This window comes from Schistocerca piceifrons, chromosome 8 (assembly GCF_021461385.2).
Source record: "Schistocerca piceifrons isolate TAMUIC-IGC-003096 chromosome 8, iqSchPice1.1, whole genome shotgun sequence".
NCBI classification, from domain to species: Eukaryota; Metazoa; Arthropoda; class Insecta; order Orthoptera; family Acrididae; genus Schistocerca; species Schistocerca piceifrons.
In genome coordinates this window covers 366694996-366716271 of record NC_060145.1, presented here as the reverse complement: position 1 = coordinate 366716271, position 21276 = coordinate 366694996, and the positions used below count along the sequence as shown (strand labels likewise).

The 21276-nt window shown below is 39.5% G+C and overlaps 1 protein-coding gene across 2 annotated transcripts in view; it reads left to right on the top strand.

Moving 5' to 3' along the window:
* The window catches only part of LOC124711461 (protein takeout-like), a 116626-nt gene that overhangs the window by 10215 nt on the left and 85135 nt on the right, over nt 1-21276 (top strand). For both annotated transcript variants that reach the window (XM_047241557.1, XM_047241556.1), the window contains exon 2: nt 3883-3975. In XM_047241557.1, coding sequence (XP_047097513.1) covers nt 3883-3975 — 93 coding nt within the window. The remainder of the gene's footprint in view (nt 1-3882; nt 3976-21276) is intronic.

The following is a 21276-nucleotide window of genomic DNA, read 5'->3' as shown; positions in this document are numbered from 1 at the left end:
AGGTGTGACTGGAAACGCTCTGGACAGCCGTGGCTACCAACATGATTGTCGCCCACCACGCGGCGGACACCGAGGAACGGTAACTTTAGGTATCATTTTGTTTCATAGCAGGACCCCTTTGGTGTCATCCGCGGAAACCTTACAGCACGGCGGTGCGTCAACGATGTTTTACGCCCCTCATGGCAAGTCATCTTCAGCTTACAGTTCTGCAAGATAACATCTGCTCACATTTGAAGAGAATTTCTATTGTTGGTCTTCGTGATTGCGTAACTATATCCAGCCCAGCAAATTCGCCGGATATTTCAATTGAGAACGTTTTGAGCATTATGTGCAGGTTCCTCTAACCTACTCTAAATTTTTACTTTTAAATGCAGATGCAGAATTTGGCACGAAATCCCTTAGGACATTCAACAACTCTGTCAAAAATCCAGTGAATGATAAACCGAATGACTGCTTGTATAAGGACCAGAGATGGACCAATGCATTATTGACTCGCTCGGCTTGTGAACCTCTTTCTCTTGAGTAAATCTTCCATTTTTTTCTGAAATCGTAATTATTTGTTTGTTTGCTCATGTACATCACATTTACAGACTTACGTCTCATTTAGATAATTCCTTCGAAGTGCGTCTTTTTCGACTTAAGAGTTTATATATCCTTCAGAGACAGAAGATTCTATGTGTTCCAATTTGTCCGTGCAGTCCTGAATTTCTTGTAGCTTCTTTCAAGCGAAGTAAAATTTTAAAAGCAAATACAGGGGTTTAGTTCACATCTCGCTAGTCCTCGACCACGGTACTTTGTTATGTATTTAATTTGATACGCGACGCATTTCTATAGCTTTGAATTACTTATGAGATTCTAAAAAACATATACCTACGTTATTGGACTAGATAGCACTTGTACCACTGAAGCTTCCTCGTGTTTTATCTTTCGAACACTGACTGTTTAAGATCGATTTGCTTGCTCCGTATGACGCTTAGACAACTGACTAGCAAGATCCCACACAATTTTAAGTGAATGCCCAGGAGATTTCCTATCTAGATCTTAGGAGCACGAAGTACAAAGAGGAAACAAGTCTTTCTACAGTTTCATACACGTACGTTCATGCAATGTCTGTGTTCACTCTAAACTGTCATTCTAACGTCATAAAGGCATGCCAATGACAACAAACATCAGATATGAAACCTGCAATACAAGACGTATACCTTTAAGGAAAAGACCTGTTTCCACGTTTTCATTTTAAGAGACTTACTAGCGTGTACAGTTTATGAGCGTATAGCTATTCCCATCCCCTTGATTCGATGCCCTACCTCACTGACGATGTGTTACCGTCTGCCGATTGCTATCACGTTCATTGTTACTAACACCGAGCAAGTCATCAACTACCAACACACACAAGGTCTTCGGGTTACTGTGTCGAAAAAAGTTTCTCCGTAACAAATAAAAAAGTTGTTTTAATCCCATCGTTATAATCAAGATTTCTGTGCGGCGTCCCTTTGGTTGTAAAGCAAATAACGGATTTGACAAGCCCTCCAAAATTACTACAAAATGGTAATCCCTCTGATCCACTCCCACAACGCTGGAAACGATTGAGCAGTGTCATCTGTTGCTTGTCTCACACATCAGGTTTACTTCTGCCAGTAGCTCATCTGCTATCTTCCAGGCCGGTAAGAGCAGAGGCCGTGGAAGTATTAATGCGGAAGGTACAGCTGCAGAGTGAAGTGTTCCCTCGGCAAAAGGAAAAAAAAGATATATTTGTTCGATCGAACAGCTCGCTACTATCTGAACTGCTTCGTCTATTATAATATTTACATTTCGTCCCTATTTGGTCATAGTGCTACAGCGAGACATAACTTTGAAGAAGTGGCCGTAGATAATCACCATTATGTAGAGTTTTGAAACTAAACTTGGCTTCCGTAGACTGTCATGAGTAACCATAGGCTATAGTACTTTTCCTAATGGCTTTTGTTATCTCAGCAACGGCCTTGCCGCAGTGGATACACCGGTTCCCGTGAGATCACCGAAGATAAACGGTGTCGTGCATGGTCGGCACTTGGATGGGTGACCATCCAGGCCGCCATGCGCTGTTGACATATTTCGGGGTGCACTCAGCCTCGTGATGACAATTGAGGAGCTACTTGACCGAATAGTAGCGGCTTCGGTCAAAAATACCATCATAACGACCGGGAGAGCGGTGTGCTGACCCCACGCCCCTCCTATCCGCATCCTCCATTGAGGATGACTCGGCGGTCGGATGGTCCCGGTAGGCCATTCGTGGGCTGAAGACGCAGTGCTTTTATCTCAAGTCATACCCACCTGTACATTAGGTGTGTTGCATACCCACAGGGCATTACCTGCTAACGATCTCCTTCTTTACATACGCAATCAGTGTCTTACTACACTCTCCTAAAATCAGAAGCTGTGAACCGCATAGAAAATGAGTGAGGTGATATGCGAGGGTTGGATGTTTAATAGTGGCAACTACTTATTTACAACTCCTACAAAATAGATACTTGCTTCAAAGTTTTAGTGACCTAAAAAGTAGCCACCAGCATTGTGTATTGCGTAGAACCCGTTGCTAGCGATGTGGAAGTCGTAGGATACTCTTAGCAGTGCCAGTTGTGTTGACAGTTCGAGCGGCGCGGGCTATTGCCCGACGAATTTGTAGCAGTTCTGAAGCGAATGCCGTGATGTGTTTCGTTCAGTTTAGAAATCGAGTAGAACTTACGAGGTCTTAAGTCAGGGAAGTGCAGTAGGTGGTATAGCACTTAGCAGCCCCATCAGTCAAACAAATCAGTAACAGCTGGCAATGTACGTGCTTGAGCATTGTCCTGCAAAATGATGGTCAGGTCCTGCAGATACTGTCATCATTTCTGTCTCTAATCTAGTCGAAGGCTGTGTTCCATAAATGACCAGCTTAGAGACAGAAGTGATTACACTTTCTGCAGGACCTGCCCATCATTTTGCAGGACAATGCTCAGGCACGTTCAGTGCAAGCTGTTACTGATTTGTTTTACTGATGAGGCTGCTATGTGCTATACCACCTACTGCACCCCCCAGACTTACGAGCTCATGAGTTCAGCTCGATTTTTAAACTGAAGGAAACACTTCACGGGATTCGCTTCAGAACTGCTACGAATCCGACGGGCAATAGACCGCGCAGCTCGAACTGTCAACACAACTGGCACTGCTAAGAATATCCTACGACTTCCACATCAGTAGCAACGGGTTATAGACGATGATGCTGACTGCTTTGAAGTTCAGTAGAACTTTGAAACACGTATCTATTTTGTACGAGCTGTAAGTAAATAGTTGCTACTATTTAAGTTCCAACCCTCGTAGACGGTCGGATAAGGTATGGCACATTTTTGTTCTACGTAGTTATTCTCCTATCTGTATAAACATGTTCATGTTATTCAGAAACCACTATTGCATTTATCAATAATAGCAAGAAACTCCTACCATTAATCTTGATGATCAATGTTTTGTAGAGTAGAAGATAACAACAATAATTATATACACATTATACACTACCAATACTGCCAGTAATTCTACCATTTACTGCAACATTTATGCAATGTATCAAAACTTACTGAACTGTAACGTTCGTAGAACACAATTCTACAACATCTGGCTCACAGTTTCGACAGAAAATTCAGGCCCGGATTAGCCATACACAGAGTCGTATATTGTCTGCAGTATATATAACACGCTCTTCGTAATGTGACAAACGTAATTTTAGAGCGCTAAACCCAATGAAAAAATCTTGAAAATCTGTCAAAGGAATTATAAACAATGTTTTCACACTGCGGTTTCTATGTTTCTTCAGGATGATTTTGTGATGCAGCATTTTCTTATTCGCTAATCAGTTTTGTTCTCTTACAGCGGCATCCCTGAAGACCTGCAAGCAAAATGATCCAGACTTCAACGGCTGCTTGAAAAATGCTTTTACGGATGCCTTGCCGGTTCTGGTAAAAGGTAAGTTCCGGCAACGCATTTCATGATTTTTTCCTTTTTCTTTTCTTTTTCCATTTGTCCCCTTCTTCCATGGCCCATAAACTCATATTGTTTCATGATTAAGTATGAGGGAGGTTGCAGAACTGCAAGATGTGTTTCTCATATGTACGCACAGTACCTGGAGCTCATGTGTTGGTGTAATGACGGAAAACAAGGAACTGATATCATTCCTTTGTTAACACAGAGGTAACAGTGACATTAAATTTTTGCAACAGTTTTGTTGCAGTTACTAACAGCAGAATGTGTGGGGTCGTCATAGTTAACTCTTTCTCCGCATTTGATGTGCTGAGTTTCATAAAAAATTTAAGATTAATCACTTCTTTTTAGGTAAGACTGTGCATAAAGAATGTAATTCTGTGAGGCGAATGTTGCTGCTAACTGAAATGATGCAGTAAATGTTTCCAATGATTAATGTGGAAGAACAAGCACTTCCATTACACATCAGCAAAACAGAAAGCACTTCTGAGTGTCATTGTATGTATCTTCGTACTCTCTACTAGCACAACAGGTTAGGATAGGTTTGAGTTTATCTACATCTGTATCTGCGTACAGGGTGATTCAGCTGCCCCTACCAATGACCTTCTACGCACTAGTAATTCCTTACCACATGCACCTCTTGTCTTAGGAATAGATTATACATTACTGGCCATTAAAATTGCCACACCACGAAGATGATGCAGACGCAAAATTTAACCGACAGGAGGAAGATGCTGTGATTTGCAAATGATTTAACTTTTCAGAGCATTCACACAAGGTTGGCGCCGTCGGCGACACCTACAACGTGTTGACATGAGCAAAGTTTCCAACCAATTTCTGATACACAAATAGCAGTTGACCGGCGTTGCCTGGTGAAACGTTGTTGTGATGCCTCGTGTAAGGAGGAGAAATGCATACCATCACGTTTACGACTTTGATAAAGGTCGGATAGTAGCCTATCGCGATTGCGGTTTACCGTATCGCGACATTGCTGCTCGCGTTGGTCGAGATCCAATGACTGTTAGGAGAATATGGACTCGGTGTGTTCAGGAGGGTAATACGGAACGCCGTGCTGGATCTCAACGGCCTCGTATCACTAGCAGTCGAGATGACGGGCATCTTATCAGCATGGCTGTAGCGGATCGTGCAGCCATGTCTCTATCCCTGAGTCAACAGTTGGGGACGTTTGCAAGACAACAACCAACTGCACGAACAGTTCGACGACGTTTGCAGCAGCACGGACTATCAGCTCGAAGACCATGGCTGCAGTTTCCCTTGACGCTGCATCACAGACAGGAGCGCCTGCGATTGTGTACTTAACGACGAACCTGGGTGCACGAATGGCAAAACGTCATTTTTTCGGATGAATCTAGGTTCTGTTTACAGTATCATGATGGTCGCATCCGTGTGACACCGCCGTGAACGCACATTAGAAGCGTGTATTCGTCATCGCCATACTGGCGTATCACCCGGCGTGATGGTATGGGGTACCATTGGTTACACGTCTCGGTCACCTCTTGTTCGCATTGACGGCACTTTGATCAGTGGACGTTACATTTCAGATGTGTTACGACCCGTGGCTCTACCCTTCATTCGATCCCTTCGAAACCCTACATTCCAGCAGGATAATGCACGACCGCATGTTGCAGGTCCTGTACGGGCCTTCCTGGATACAGAAAATGTTCGACTGCTGCCCTGGCCAGCAGATTCTCCAGATCTCTCACCAATTGAAAACGTCTGGTCAATGGTGGCCGAGCAACTGGCTCGTCACAATACGCCAGTCACTACTCATGATGAACTGTGGTATCGTGTTGAAGCTGCCTGTACACGCCATCCAAGCTCTGTTTGACTCAATGCTTAGGCGTATGAAGGCCGTTATTACGGCCAGAGATGGTTGTTCTGGGTACTGATTTCTCAGGAGCTTTCCCCCCTAATTGCGTGAAAATGTAATCACTTGTCAGTTCTAACAAAATATATTGTCCAATGAATACCCGTTTATCATCTGCATTTCTTCTTGGTGTAACAATTTTAATGGCCAGTAGTGTAGTAATCACGCCGTATATTCAGTGTTTAATACGTTATTTACTTAATTGTTACCTCGTTTCAAGCTTTAATTTCACTCTTTGTTAGATCCGGTCACTAGACACAACATATTAACGTAGTTACGTGGTAAACGGACATAGGTAAACGATTTAAAGGGTTGCGTTTTCCGAAGGGAATGTACCTCCATGCAGGTGTGTTCAGAATAGTTTTCAATATTTGTTTACTGAAAATTATTAGCATACAGTAAGGCAGTAAGGGAATATCGACCTTTTGAGGGTAATGGGAAATGAAGCACCTTGTAACTTTTTTAATATGCCATGCCTAGTGACCCGGTGTATCAAAGAGCAAAGTGAATGCGTAAGACAAGGTAAAAGCGAAGTAGCTAATGTACTGAACTCCGAACTGATGTACTCAAAACTATTCATAATAAAAGCGTATTCCCAGCAGCGTAGAATGGCACATGAGGTTAGGCGTTGCTGGTTGCATTAAGCGACATCCGTAGGCGCAGCTGAATCACCCTTATATACTCGACCAGCAAGGAAAAACTGACTGACAGCATTAATCTGTACCTACTCTAATGTCTCTTACCTTTCTTTCAAAATCCTTGCACGAGTTATACGTGTGTGGCAGCATAATGTCGCAGGGACCTTTACGAGCACAGGATTTGTACGTTAATAAAACAGGGTTTCGTAAGAATTATGTGTTCTGTGGTCCAAAAAGTTCCATGTAGCTGATGAATAACCACTTCAGTTGTCTGAAGTTCTTTATTTTACTCCATGACGGCATTAGCTTTCACATTGAAGCCATGTTCCAGTGGATCTGAAAAATGTGCGGTGCTGTGTCACTCTGCTTCATAAAAGCAGTATCTTAGCAGACCACTGGAAAATTGTTTCAGTATAAAAACCAGGACCCGTCGGGGAGAGGTAAACAGAAGTTTTTAGCAACTGTAGCGATTATTCGTTACTTCAGTACAAAGTTGCGGATCATCAGCAGTCTCCAAATACTGAGAAAGTAATAATTTCCTTACAAATTTTCTGATCATTTCTGTTACACTTCTGTACCCGCTTTGCCGACCTGTTATGATATGAGAAGCTCTTCTCTGTCACCGGTCGTCTTCTTGTCATACATACTTAATAAAGGCCCCAAGCAATGCTCTAGCGTTTATTTGCAATTACCTTTACAGATACACTGTACGAGCCCTGAACGCTTACAATCAGTTCTAGATTTCCACTCGCCTTTGCCTAATGCTGATTTTACGCGATCGACCCATTTCATTTTATTTCTTAATGCAGCAAAATTGACGATGCTGAAGAAGTCCCATACTCCGAGGAGCGTAGGGGACAATGCGGGAGACCCGCACTGCCGATTAGACAAGGTCGTAGTGGAGGTGGTTTGCCATTGCCTTCCTCCGACCGTAATGAGAATGAATGTTGATGATGAAGACGATACAAAAACGCCCAGTCATCTCGAACAGAGAAAATCCCCGACCCCGCCGTCAATCGAACACGGGACCCCGTGCTGGAGAAGCGAGAACGCTACCGGAAGACCACGAGCTGCGGACGCAGCAGAATTAAAACATCACTTTTTTGAAACCTCGTAATTTCCTTCCTCTGAGACACAGTAGTTTAAAATTTTGTGTGAATGTGCATACGTCCTTCCCCTGCAACAGTGCTGAAACGTGGCACCTGCAACGTAATCCTCGGGCCCGGCGATGCTTCACACACCAAGATGTCGACACACACGGAAAGGCTAGAGCTCTGTTCATTTTAGGTAGAAGGTGGGTTAACGATGTCACGGTGTCACCAAATTTCGCCACAATTTCGCTCAGACACTTTGGAAGTACCACACCATTGGAAGGTCTTCTCAGCCCCCGCTACCCTCAGCTCGCGCTGATGGCTCAGCGCTGGAGGTCAGAATAGCGATGCCCACTGGTGACTTCATACAGTTCTCCTGTGGGTTGCCGAGGAAAACGTACCGAACACGCCGCTGATCGGAATCGAACATGAAGGCCGCTGGAGGTGTCGTAAAGGGCGTCAATGAAACTTTCTCTTAACTTTGAGGATTAATTAGCACACATTTAAAGATCGAAAACGATAGTTTTCTGTGCAGGACGACGTTCTAGACAAACTTTGACTGTTAACATCTACCTTGGAAGATTGAACCTTCTCTTAAGGACATCAATAGTGCTGCAACCCCATTGAACGCATTGTTTTGGAGTGTATCACGACAGTAACTTTTGCCCTGGTGTACGGGGAAGAACCATTAAGGACGCTTCAAAAAATTAGACGAAATTCGAATGGGTGTAACCTCCCCACCGAAAATTAAGTATAGCAAAGTTAAATAAAAATGGAGCCACGAAGCAATATCGTCCCCACAGAAATATTTAAATAAAAAATAATAAATGGGAGCCAAGTGTAACCTCCCCACAATGAATTCTACTGACAATGACAATTAAATGTGAGAATCGCAATCTGACCCAAATGTGAGCTCCCCACAAAAATGCAAGACATAAAAATGTTCCAAAATTCAAATCCCCACAAAAATGAAAGATAATTCAATGATAATGAAATTTCAGTGACAATGAAAACTCAATTAGACCGAAAAGTCGATCTTTGGCCCTGTGCAAAAAAATCAGAATTAATTTCTTACCTCACTATAACTGCATCTGCTCTTATTTTTTGCCATAGCTTGGAGGAAATGCATCGCACATATTCTTTGAATTTAACTGAAACTTTTGTTTGAGGAAAACCAGGGGAAATATTTTTTAATTAAATAGCTCTTTTGTTAAAAAATGCTTTGAAAACAAAATATTTATTGGGGCACTTCATGAAAATTAATTACAATAAATATACATTACATTATCTGAGGTGCGCAATGCAGCTTCGTTACCTCATTTAACAATATACCTCATTTAGCATCTTGACCAGAGACCCATGTCGACGCCCGCGGACTGTGTCCCACTCGCGACTCTACATGCACCTGTACAAGACTACTACTGCCGACAGACTGCTACGTACAACAACAACAACAACAACAACAACAACTGCCGACTCCCTACATGCAACTGCTGTCTCGCAACTGAATCATCTCGCACGCGCTACTACTCTCTGGTCAGAGATTGTCATGGCTCGCCATCGCTGCTACAGAACATATGTGTTTCATAACCCTCCACTGGGAGGGGGGGGGTGGGCAAAAATTTATCAGCGATGGTGAGTCATTTGGACTTGCCATGAGCAACAAATTTTTTCTTAAGTAATTAACTTTACAATTACAGCATATATACAGATATAGAACATGAAAAAAATATGGTGCACATGTATCAAGTACAAAACATATTAGACAATGACAAAATATGAGTACAAAACATATTAGAAAATCAGAAAAATGTATATACAAATTATTTGATAAATAACAAAAGTGCACACGCACTGAAAAACTCTTTAGCATTTTCAGAACAAATAAACAGAATGGCAAAAAAAATCATGTTGACAAGTGACATGAGTGCACATGCACTGCAGTTCAGAACATATCAGCAAATGAGGAAATGTATATACAATGAGTAACAAATAACGTAAGTGCATACGCACTGGAGTATTGAACATATCAGGAAATCACAAAATGTATACAATGAGTACAAATCATATTGAAAAATGAGAAAAGTGCACAGGCACTGAAGTTCAGTAGAAAACATATTAACACATGACATAAGTGCACATGTACTGTAGTTTAGAACATATCATCAAATCAAAAAAATGTATAGGTCATGAATACAAATCATGTTAGCAAAAAAAAATTTTTTTCACTATGTTACAAGACTTAGGATAGGAAAGGGAAGGATTGCATCATGGTTGTAGCACTTCAGGTTGCACACAGCTGCACTGAAAGTCCATATCTATCCACAGAAGTACAACACCAATTGAGACAGTGTGAAGTTCTTTTCCCAGAAGTGTTTATCAGCGTAGCCAAGACACTGAAATGTCGTAGTAATCTTCCATCTAATCATTTTGGCAGTACATCAGGTACACCAAACAGTGGAACCATAATAACGTCTCCATCGCTCATGGTGGTGGACAGCATGTCGTGTCAACACCACGCTCTTGTAAGGCACACCAATGTAGAATTAGTGCAAAACCAAATATAGTGCTCCATGATCATGAGGATAGACAGGAAAAATGGACATTACAGTAATTCAGGGTAGTTAGGTCAGTAGTTGAAGGACATTAAGTCACATACTAGTCTTCATTGAGAATTACATTAGTAGTTTGCGGCATTCATAGCCCAGGTATTGAACATTTCTGTACCATGTATGTAGCATTACAGAAAAATGTTCATTAATTGTTTGACATAGAATATTTGCACTCATTCTCTAATTACAAAGCACTATTAAATAATCGCATTCTTTTCCCAGTTACAAAGCATAATGAATAGCATTCAGTTTCTAATTACAAAGCATAAGTAGTAGCATTCTTTTCCTAGTTACAAAGCATTATGAGTTAATAGTATTCATTTTCCAGTTACAAAGCATAATTAATTAATCATTTGTCATTTCAATATAGAAATAATCAGTAGTCATGTTTCAGGTGACATATTATTCATAGCTGATCAGCATTACTCAGAACTCTCTTAAACTGGTATCATTATTTGGGACTGGTAATACAATTTTTTTTGTTAGCAATGCATTGCTTTGGGTAATTATAAGAGAAAGCAAGAAGAGAAAAAAAAATTGCTTCTAGGTTGTTCCTGTAAATGAAAAATGTGTAACGTCATTCGTCATGAGTCAGCTGTAGCAAGGTTGTGACACAACTGGGTAAAAAAAAAGGCAAGTAGTAGTACAGGTTTATCAAGTGACAAGTTTAGTAAATATCATGAAAGGCTTCTCCTGGAAAAAATACAAAATGGATTATTGAGCTGAAAGAAGAAACGCATACTATGCTGAAAAGTAGTGAACTTCGAATTAACAGGTAGTGAAATGTGTATAAAAATGTGTTCCATAGCTGTCCTTTCCAAAACCTTCAGTCATCATACCATACAATATAAAACATACTGTCAAAACAAACTGCAACAAATACTTAAATAACTACATAGCATAAATACATAAACTTCAACATCATCCTCATCTGTAAAGAAAAAAACTTCATTATCCATCACTTCATTACTTATATTATTATAACTCCATTATTACCATCACTTGTAAAGAAAAACTTCATTATTCATAGTAGCATATTCTTCATCATTATTCATCAGCATTCATTATCATCTGCAAAAAATCACTTCATTACTCATTACACAACTATTCCTTATCTCTAGCATATTTCATCACTAAAACTAAGACGTGTAGTTCTGTCTGACAGCCTGCATTAATCGCTTTGTATTCTGAAAGAAAAAATTAGTTAAGACTGCTATTCTACGATGTGTATAGTATATTCTTGTTAATGCTTGTTAATCCTGATCCATTTACTCTTCCTCACTAGGTTTGTATCTTCTTTCGATCACTTCGAATGTGAAATTCCCATTTCTGTTTAATTTATTTCCTTTACGCATCATTTCTTTCTGAAATTGATGAACAAAGATTAATGTCTTGCATTTAAATCATATACCCACTAAATAATGACTGGTTTATGGTGACATAATTAAGCATACAGCATAACATGACAGAAAACGTAATATGTCAAAAGCATAGACAGTGTTCAAAGGCAAAAATGTACAGAGAATATCGCAATGCAGCAGCAAAAAAAGAAAAATGTAAAACAGTCACGACGTTGAGATATCATAGGGCAAAAAATGTCAAAGTCAACTGGTGTGTGTGTTATACCTTAACTATTTCACAGTGCATACAAACAAAACATGAAATCGATCATACATACGTACATAAGAAAGACAAAATGTAACATTCGTTGTGTTCAGCTTGTATGTTGTGTAGTTAATAGAGGCGAGAATTAAAGACTTTAATGGAGAGAGAATTTAATGAAATTAATACGTCACTACATAGAATTGTATAATTATTCATAAAATACGTAAGTTTGTCTGGAAAAATATGCACGGTCTGATGTGTAACGACAAGAAGAGCGACCTGCTAACCTTACCTTGCCGGGCACTTGCCAAGAAAAAATGCGATAATCATCAGTAATTAGTCATGTAATTATAATTGCATAAGTGGTCATAAAGATTAGTCAATGGCATCATAGCATGTTACATCATAGAGTGGTTTCATTCAATAAAGGGTTTAACATTGTATACATGGTGGTTCCCCTTACTTTTTCTGGTTCTCAAAGTTTCGACGTGTACAACATTGGGGTGAGGAATGCTGCGAATCCGATATGGACCTGCGTATAGAAGTTCAAATTTACTGCACTTACCTTTTGAAACGTCCCCTTTGAAGAATTTATACAAGACTGTGCTTAAACTGACACACAATATTTTGTTAGCGCAACGCAATCTGACTTTCAAAATGCCCTACAAAAGAATGGCCCTGACTAACATTTAACTATACCTTTCACAAATCACTTCCCTCACAAAAATTTTCGCTGCTCAAGCTACTGCAATACAGCGAGCGCCACTACTCCGCTGCCCAACACTACAATGGCAGACAACAATGCAAACTAGCCACAGACTGCACACAGCACAGCCAGTGATTTTTATACAGACCGCTACGTAACGTTGCCAATAAGAAAACATAAATAGCCTACTTACATAGCCCCCATGCTCCCCACAAAAAATTTTACAAATTCTTTTGGGCAGTGGCCAAAAACTATTTGAAGAAATTTTTCATAATTACAACAACAAAGATATCAAATGCACACACTTATTGATACAATGTTGGTCAAAAGCTAAAATTTTCTCACAGTCCATAAAGACAGTCCTGATCATCATAATAGTAATTACAGTTTTTTTTCACAAAGTCTCATTAGTAAAAGAAATTGCACACAGAATTAGTGGATTTCCATGCAATCTTGAAGAAGTAGTGTTGTCCTTCCAATGGAAAGACAGTGCTGACTCTTGACATGCATACAGGTAATGGGCCACAACACAGCAAACCCACAGCAGAGTCAGTCGAAATTTTGAAGAGTATTGGTAGGTAGGTCACCACAGAGCAGACCCACTGTAGTCCTGGTGGAGATTACGGTATTGGTGGGCCACCAGAGGTGCAGACCCACTGCAGTCCTTGTAGATATAATGGTATTGATGGATCATCAAAGATGTAGACCCACTGTAGTCCTTGTAGAGATAATGGTATTGGTGGGCCACCAGAGGTGCAGACCCACTGTAGTCCTTGTAGAGATAATGGTATTGGTGAGTCATCAAAGGTGTAGACCCACTGTAGTCCATATAGAGATGGCGAGCAGCCATCTGTTGCGACTGTGCAGGTGCACAATCACCATCGAAGAGTCTTGCGGATAATGTAGCTAGTCCATAAACCACCACTTATACACTCACGAAGTTTTTGGAATTGTCCTTAGAACCAGCAATTCTGTTATCCAGTCCCTTGCTGAATTAGTAACACACATGCAAACACTAACAGTCCCTACTTCTCACGTAATGTCCATATACTATGACCAACAAAAACATGTGCAGTGAAATGTAACTTACAAGTTCCTTAATTTGATGAACTGGTGTCAAGTACAATATTATAACATAAGAATACAATTACAAAGGTACAAAATACATCATTAAAGAACATAACAATACAGATAACATTTGTAGTACAGGCTTTACAACAGAATAGAAATAGACATATACGTCAGTGTTACAGGAGTTATGACATGAGTACATACATAAAAGATCAGAATAACTTTCGAAACATCAACTTCACACATGAGCATTAACACAAAACAGAATAAATAAAGTCTAAACATCTTTACAAAGTAAATAACACATTATTAATGCCAATTGTATTTGAGGATAACAGTATTCCTCATCATAGTGAATGTAACTTAATATTAGAAGAGAAAAAAGTTCTATGGAACAGTACACAGAGACAGGAAGAAAACAAATACACAAGGGTACACAAACATATAGTGGGATAACACCAATAGGAAAGGACAGGGTTCGTTTTCAGTGTAACATTTGGTACTGCAGTCCAACCCAAAACTTCATATATCTTTCCTCTTATTTCATCCTTTGTTTCCACCAAAAAAATTCTATCTAAGCATGCTTTCTGTATTTATATGTTCACACATGTCTTACCTCAACATTTATTTCCAAGAAAATCCTACCTAAACCTGTTTTCTGTACATTTTTTCGTGTAACTTCTCAATGCATTTCTTCCAATTCATCGCAACTCATTCTCTTAGAGGCTACCCCCTCTTAAGCTAACTTAAATCTACTGAGCTCAGATGCTAAACTAAGGGACGAGGCAATGTAGCAGCACAAAATAAGTAACACAAACAGCAAGGACAAAAAAATCAAATTTGCAAAGCAAGCTACAGTAAATCTAAATTACCAAGCAATTCAACATTACAACTAATATGAGGCAATGCGCAGCAAACAAAAAAATAAATCTGGCTTAGCAGAGTAACACAAATTAAAGTTCAGTAGCACTATGCCTGGCAAACAGCAGCTTATATCTAAACATGACATAGCTCAAGCAGAAAAAATATTACAGTAAAAACAACAATGCAGGTAAGGGAAATGTATAACCACATCTTAATGTCTAAGTAATTAAAGTGGTGCACCACAACAACTTATTGTAAAAAAAATATTACCATGTACTTGAAAAGAATATTATGTATGCAGTTACTGTTACTAGTCCCTTCTTATTGTTCTTTCCTTTCCAAGTGCTCCTTTTTTGAAGAATGTGGATCACAAAATTATTATTTAATAGATCTGTTGACAGAAAGTGTTCACATTAGCAAATGCATTTAATTTTATTTTATGAAACCAATGCTGCAACACAGGTGGAAAACAGATGTCAAATGAAATAAGCAATTACGCAAACCAAAGCATAAAAATATTATTCAATAGTCATGTGGCATTTCGTAAGTCAGTAGCCCTCAACTCTCGTAGAAAGACACTTGTCATAATCAGGTGTGCAGATGTACGAATATTTCCCATCAATTCATAAGCATTTCAGTAATTAGCACAAAGTACGAGTAACCAAATGTTTTCAGGTAATGAGCGTGTAATCATATGTTTTCAAGTTCGACCGTGTCGTTTTTGCGATGCTTTCTAGAAAGGAACATCAATAGCGAGGATAATGGCCTCCCCTTTTTTTTCTACCTGTGCCGCTGAAAGGCTAATTGCTTTTTTCCGGGCGGCTGTCGCCCAGGTGGGTGCCCGCGATGCATTACGTGCAGGTGGTCACTTAACTTTCTTACGGAAATATTTACGACAGCAGTTTCCGCTACTGTAACAGTCTCACATAAAAATATTTCACAGGTCAAGAATTAGCGTTGCAAATCTGTAGAAACAAAATCCTATAAATATAAGTGTCCAAAAAAATATTCGTCAGCATTGTGATACAGTCACGCATTTACGCACATTTCATAACTCTTAAAGTACGATTCTTCCTTTCCAACATACTTCTTATTCCTCATATACGGTAGCATCATCTTATTGATCATAAACATATCTCAACAGCATAGTACACATCGTCGTCGTAATAATATCATAACATCTCAGTCAATTCTCAAAATCGTCGTAGCTTCCTCCAATAATTTCAAAACCTAAAAAAGATTCTCTGCTCATTTCAATAGTGTAATCTACCTCAAACGTACTTTAAAATCATGTTCCCTTACCAAATATATCATTCAAAGCTCTCATAGTATCACAATGGTTCCGAAAAAATATGAGCATTTCACAAAGTACAGACAAAATACAATTTCATAAGTGTGAAGTTATCCAACTGTGTAATTGCGTAAACATCTGTCACTGATGTAATAAAAAAAATGTTTATCTCTCAGTTAAATGATCAGATAACTGTGTAATTTGTGTGTTAGAGAAATATGGTACCGATGTATAAAGTTGTATAAGCAAATACCATATTAGCTAGGGTTCCTTGTGGTTGCCACACACATGGTACACAAAGTAAGCGTGTACTCCCCTGAGGATTAATGTAATTATACCCTCAGGTGTTACAGATTACAGCAATGGAATGAAATGTATCATGGAAAACTTTCTTTGTAATTCAAAAATCTTTAAAAATAAGCGTTTTAAGTATAAAATTAATCACTCAAATGCGTGTCCTGTAGCGCTAAATGTGCGTCTTGCTGTAAGATAATTCTGTGGAAGTGTCGTACATATCGTCCTCCGAAAGCTAAGTTCTGCAGAAGTCAATGTGTTTACCTCATGATAAACAAAAGTGAAATGCTTTATGTATAGATATCTTAGTTATTACGCTTATTGCCATGATGAAGAAAGTACTGTGCTGTAACGTATTGTTGTGCTATGGAAAAGGCAATCTCATTGTAGCTATACCACAAAACTTACTACTAAAACATGTTTTTCTTTCCAGAAGAATTCAGAAAACTGTGCAGATATAAAACAGATACACCGCAAAAGCAACATTGTAAATTGTCACTCATTAGTAGCGTCGTGATAAAATCGTTTAGCTGTCACATAAACTAACCACTGTGCCATCTGGTATCTCTCAGAAAGCACTTTAAATTCAGAATGTATTTTCAAATAAACCAAAATGTTGCATTAAAATCTCATTAGCAGTACTGGTAAATGTTCTAAGTATGTGAGCCTTATAGTCGTTATGTAATCGTGGAACAAACAAGCAAGAATGTACACACACAATAACACTGTGACGTCTGTTCACTATAACAATGCATTCGTCATTTCTGTTTAAATAAGTTCTCTTGGTTCTTGATTGGATATTTAACTTCAAACATTGTTGTATGTTAACAGATTCTAAGTCTGACAAAGCATACTAGTAATGTAAAGTGAAAAGTTTTATGGCAATGACAAAGTTAAAAAGCAGATTATCTTTCAATAAACGGTTTTACATGTGAAATGTGGTGTAAACCTTTACTCTTCCTAGTGCACAGAGTTTCAACTTCAAAGCAATTGTCATGTTGTATACATCGGTAAAGAATGCTAAAATTTTTCTCAAGGCTAGCGTCTTATGTTATTTTTCTCGGAGCCAGCGGGCGCACGCGGCTGCCTGCTGTGCGAGTCATTGTCTGTCTCTTTGTTGGCGCGCGTCGTTATTGGGATTTGGAGATCTAACTTCTACAAATTCACCTCCTCGAGAGGGCTCTGCTCTGTTTGAATCCCGCCAGTTCTGATGCAATTCAGGTCTGTCGTTACGATCACATCGTCTGTCGTCATGTCGGTAGTTCCTGTAGTTTCTTTCTTGTCAGTTAAGTGGTGGAGAATTTCTCCCTGAATCGTAACTGCGTGTCTAAAGTTATTCTGTCTCCCTTGATAATAATTATTTTGGTTCCCAAATTGTCTGTTTCTCTGATTGTCTCTGTGATAGTCACTACCGCGGAGAGGTGATCTTTCCCTGTAATTATTACTACTCTGCCAACGGTTGTAATACGGGTAGTGTCTGTTTCGGTCACGATTTGTGTTGTGAGAATAGCCTTGTCGCGTCCAGTTATTATTTCTTTCATCGCGGAATTGCGACTGATGTGATCTGTAATTGTTGTGCTCCTGTGTTCCGCGATTGTCAGTGTCACTTTCCAGTTCTTGTAACAGTCCCTGAAAAGCTTCAATGTCGTCTTTGCAACGTCCTGCCAAAATAATATGTCGTAAATGTTCAGGTAATTTGATTAAGCAAATGCGGATGAGTTCTGAGGGGCTGTATGGGTTTGACAAGTACTGATTCTTGTGCAACATGTCTTCAAAATATTTCACAAGACTGGAGAATTCAGATTGTTCGAAATGTTTCATCATTATGATACCATGTTTTACTCAGTCTTGTGTGGCTTGAGACCAATATGCTGAGAGGAAGGCATGGTAAAATTCTCCTTCACTGTGGCAATCGTGAATGACCGATCGCATTCTTACAGCTGGTTCATTCTCTAAATAGCCACACATAAATTCTAATCTGTGTTCTAACGACCAGTTGGGAGGAAAACAATGAGAGAATTGATGGAGCCATGCTTGTGGATGAATGTCGTTGCCAGAATTCTTAAATGTTTGAATTTACGTGTAGTAATGAACAGCTTATAGTCAAAATCATCATGTCGGCGAGTCGCATATCGGTCATTGTTAGGTCGTGTCGGCCGTTCCATCTCAAAATTCAGTGCACATTGCCAATTTCTTTCATACTTTCCGAAATGCGCTGTGTTATTATTTTGTGGCTGTTCTGTATTTCTATGTCCCTCTTCCCGTATTGGGGCGCGAGTGTCCTCTGAAATACGTATTTCTTGTACTACTTGTGCCAACTGATCTTGCACTTCCCGGATTTCTCTTTTGTACTGTGTATCGATTTGATTTTGATTTTGTTTGAATTTTCTTATTTGTTCATACTCTTCTGTGTCAGTGAAGGCTACAGGTTTTGTGTCATTCAGATCATCATCTACCTTTGTAGATAAGTTAGTGACCTGATCCCAAAGTTCGGCTACTTTCTCCGATAGTGTACTTATTTCTTTAGTGTGTTTTTCTGAACCAAGTTTCAGAGTATCGACTGTGTCCTTAAAGTTTTCCTGAGTTTTTGCAAGTTGCGTAACCGAATCGGTAGATGCAACTGAGTCAAATTTAGCTTGCAAGGTCTCATGATTTTCATGAACAATAATTTGCAGTTCTTTTATGGCTGTTTCGTGATTCTGTAATGCATTTTCATGCCGCGAAAAAATAGGTTGAAAATGCTCACAAATTTGAGTTTTTACGCCATTACAGACTTTTTGACATTTCGATTCAATGTTATGTAACTCAGTAGTTAAATCTTCACACGTTTGTTCAAGAGTTTGTTCCAATGAGTCTAACTTTTGAAGCTGTTGTTGTGTTTGTCTCTGATTTTGTTCCATTGTGTCCAACTTTTTGAGATTTTGTTCCACTGTGTCTAACTGTAGCTGTGTTTGTCTCTGGTGTTGTTCCATTGTGTCTAACTTTTCAAGCTTTTGTCCCATTTGTTGCATTAATTGTAATAACAATGCACTGGTGTCTGAAACCTGTTCCTCAGTGCTTTTTGGCAGTGAAGTTGCACCAGCAACATTCACATTTTGACAGGTGGAAAATGTGTCTTGACTCATTTGAGAAAACGGTGGGAACCCAAAACCTGAGTCTGCAGTATTTGCAATATTGTGTTCTGTCATTCCCGATTCCTGAGGCGAGCTGTTGCCGACCAATCGATCGATAACGCTTCCCTGTTCACTACCTGTTTCACTGTCTACACCATTGTTTGCTGCCCGCTCCATTTCCCTATGCGCAATTACCAAATTACTACTTTGAACATTAGTTAATTCATTACTCTGCGGCGCTAACACACTGCTTTCGTCTTCACTGTCATTTCCCAGTTTACTTTGGAGCCTAGTATTACGTTTTTCACACGCCATTATTGTCACAGTATTTCACACGATAACACAGAAAAACACAATTTGAAGATCAAAAATAAGAGAACACATTAACATAGCACTGAAAATAATATCTAGTTAATTGCAGCTGCGAAATACTTGGTGCAAATCTACATGCATGCCACAACTGTTTTACTGTACAACAATGAAAGACTGCAACTACAAAGGAGATTTTCTCTACAATTACGCACTAGCAATAAACAAAATCTACACTAATTACACAAACTACAACAAAAAATCAGAAGATTCCAGTGAGGTATCCTGGCAGGGTCACCATATGAAACGTCCCCTTTGAACAATTTTACAAGACTGTGCTTAAACTGACACACAATATTTTGTTAGCGCAACGCAATCTGACTTTCAAAATGCCCTACAAAAGAATGGCCCTGACTAACATTTAACTATACCTTTCACAAATCACTTACCTCACAAAAATCTTCGCTGCTCAAGCTGTAACCTCCCCCCTCACTTATCGACCTTAATGACAGTGAAAAATTAAACCTCGTGTACCTAATGGAAATTTGGGAAAAGCAATCGTCACCGAAGTTAATCTATCGGTAAAGAGGGAGGAAAGGGTTACATCTAAATGAAAGGAAAAATGCAAATGAAACTGGTGGAAATTAATTTTGAAAAGGGGTAAAGTTAATAAAGAAAGTAAATGTGCGGCCGTTACGTTAACAATTAACTAGCGGTAATTAGATATTTGAGATTTGGGGGAAATCACGGTCGCCAGTCCTAAGGACAATTACTATAGTAACTGAAAAAGAAAGGTTATTACACATATAATTAACACTAGAAGCGTGGCAACTGAAGGTTGACACGTGTAGTGTGAAAACTGAAAGTTTGTCAGAAGTAATAAATTTCGCTACACTCTGACTTAATTTAGCAAAAGAATTAATAAAACCGGAAAATCGAAAGTTAATTTAGTGGCTGAAGTTAATAGTGAGCTTTCTTTCTGAAGCACATCGACATTCAGTAAAATAAGGTTAGTCTTGGACTACCTCAACAATCATTTCAAAAGCTACTTGAATCTACGCAATTTAGAAATAAGAGAATTAACTTTGAACTTGAATTAAATGATTCTGAACAATTAACAATAGTAAAATTTAGTACGTACCAAGCTGAGCTGCAGTCACAGGTAACTAAAATACGGTAACAAAACTCGCACTCTTAATTTGTGCTTGTGCAATCTAAATATTGGAGCCAGCTACTGAACTTTGAAATTAAAGCAGTGAAATCTAATTATATTATTTTAATGCTGGCGTTTGAATTTCAACGACACTCGGGTTCATTTCGGAAAAGGAAGGGACCCTGCTTGGCAATGCAATTGGGACAATGAGCAACAAAGGTTCATGCTAAGTTGCTGTAATTTTGCGAGGCAAATGGAACAATTTGAAAAGCTGAGGTCTGCCATACAGTTCTGAAACTTTACGTGCTTTTAGTCTTCCTTGTTGGTTGATTGAAGGTTTGAAGCCGTCGATCGAGGAGGTGGCGACAGTCACTCATTGTCGGCCGTCGCTGTTGCAGAAGCTGGATGTTGGCGCGCCTTCTTCTCGACACGGTCACCAGGCGAAACGGGCTCTTGATGTGCGCCAGCTAATGCTTCCCGTCCGCGACACCATGTCAGAAACTATCATCGCGAGTCGAGCGCAATTACTTGCTGCCAAACCCCGAAAGCGCGGCAACTCGCGGGAGCGTCACACGACACCTGCTCCACTCGCTACTCCCGCCAGACTCTCACTGCACTGCCCGCGCTCCACGCGGCAGAGTTGACACTCCC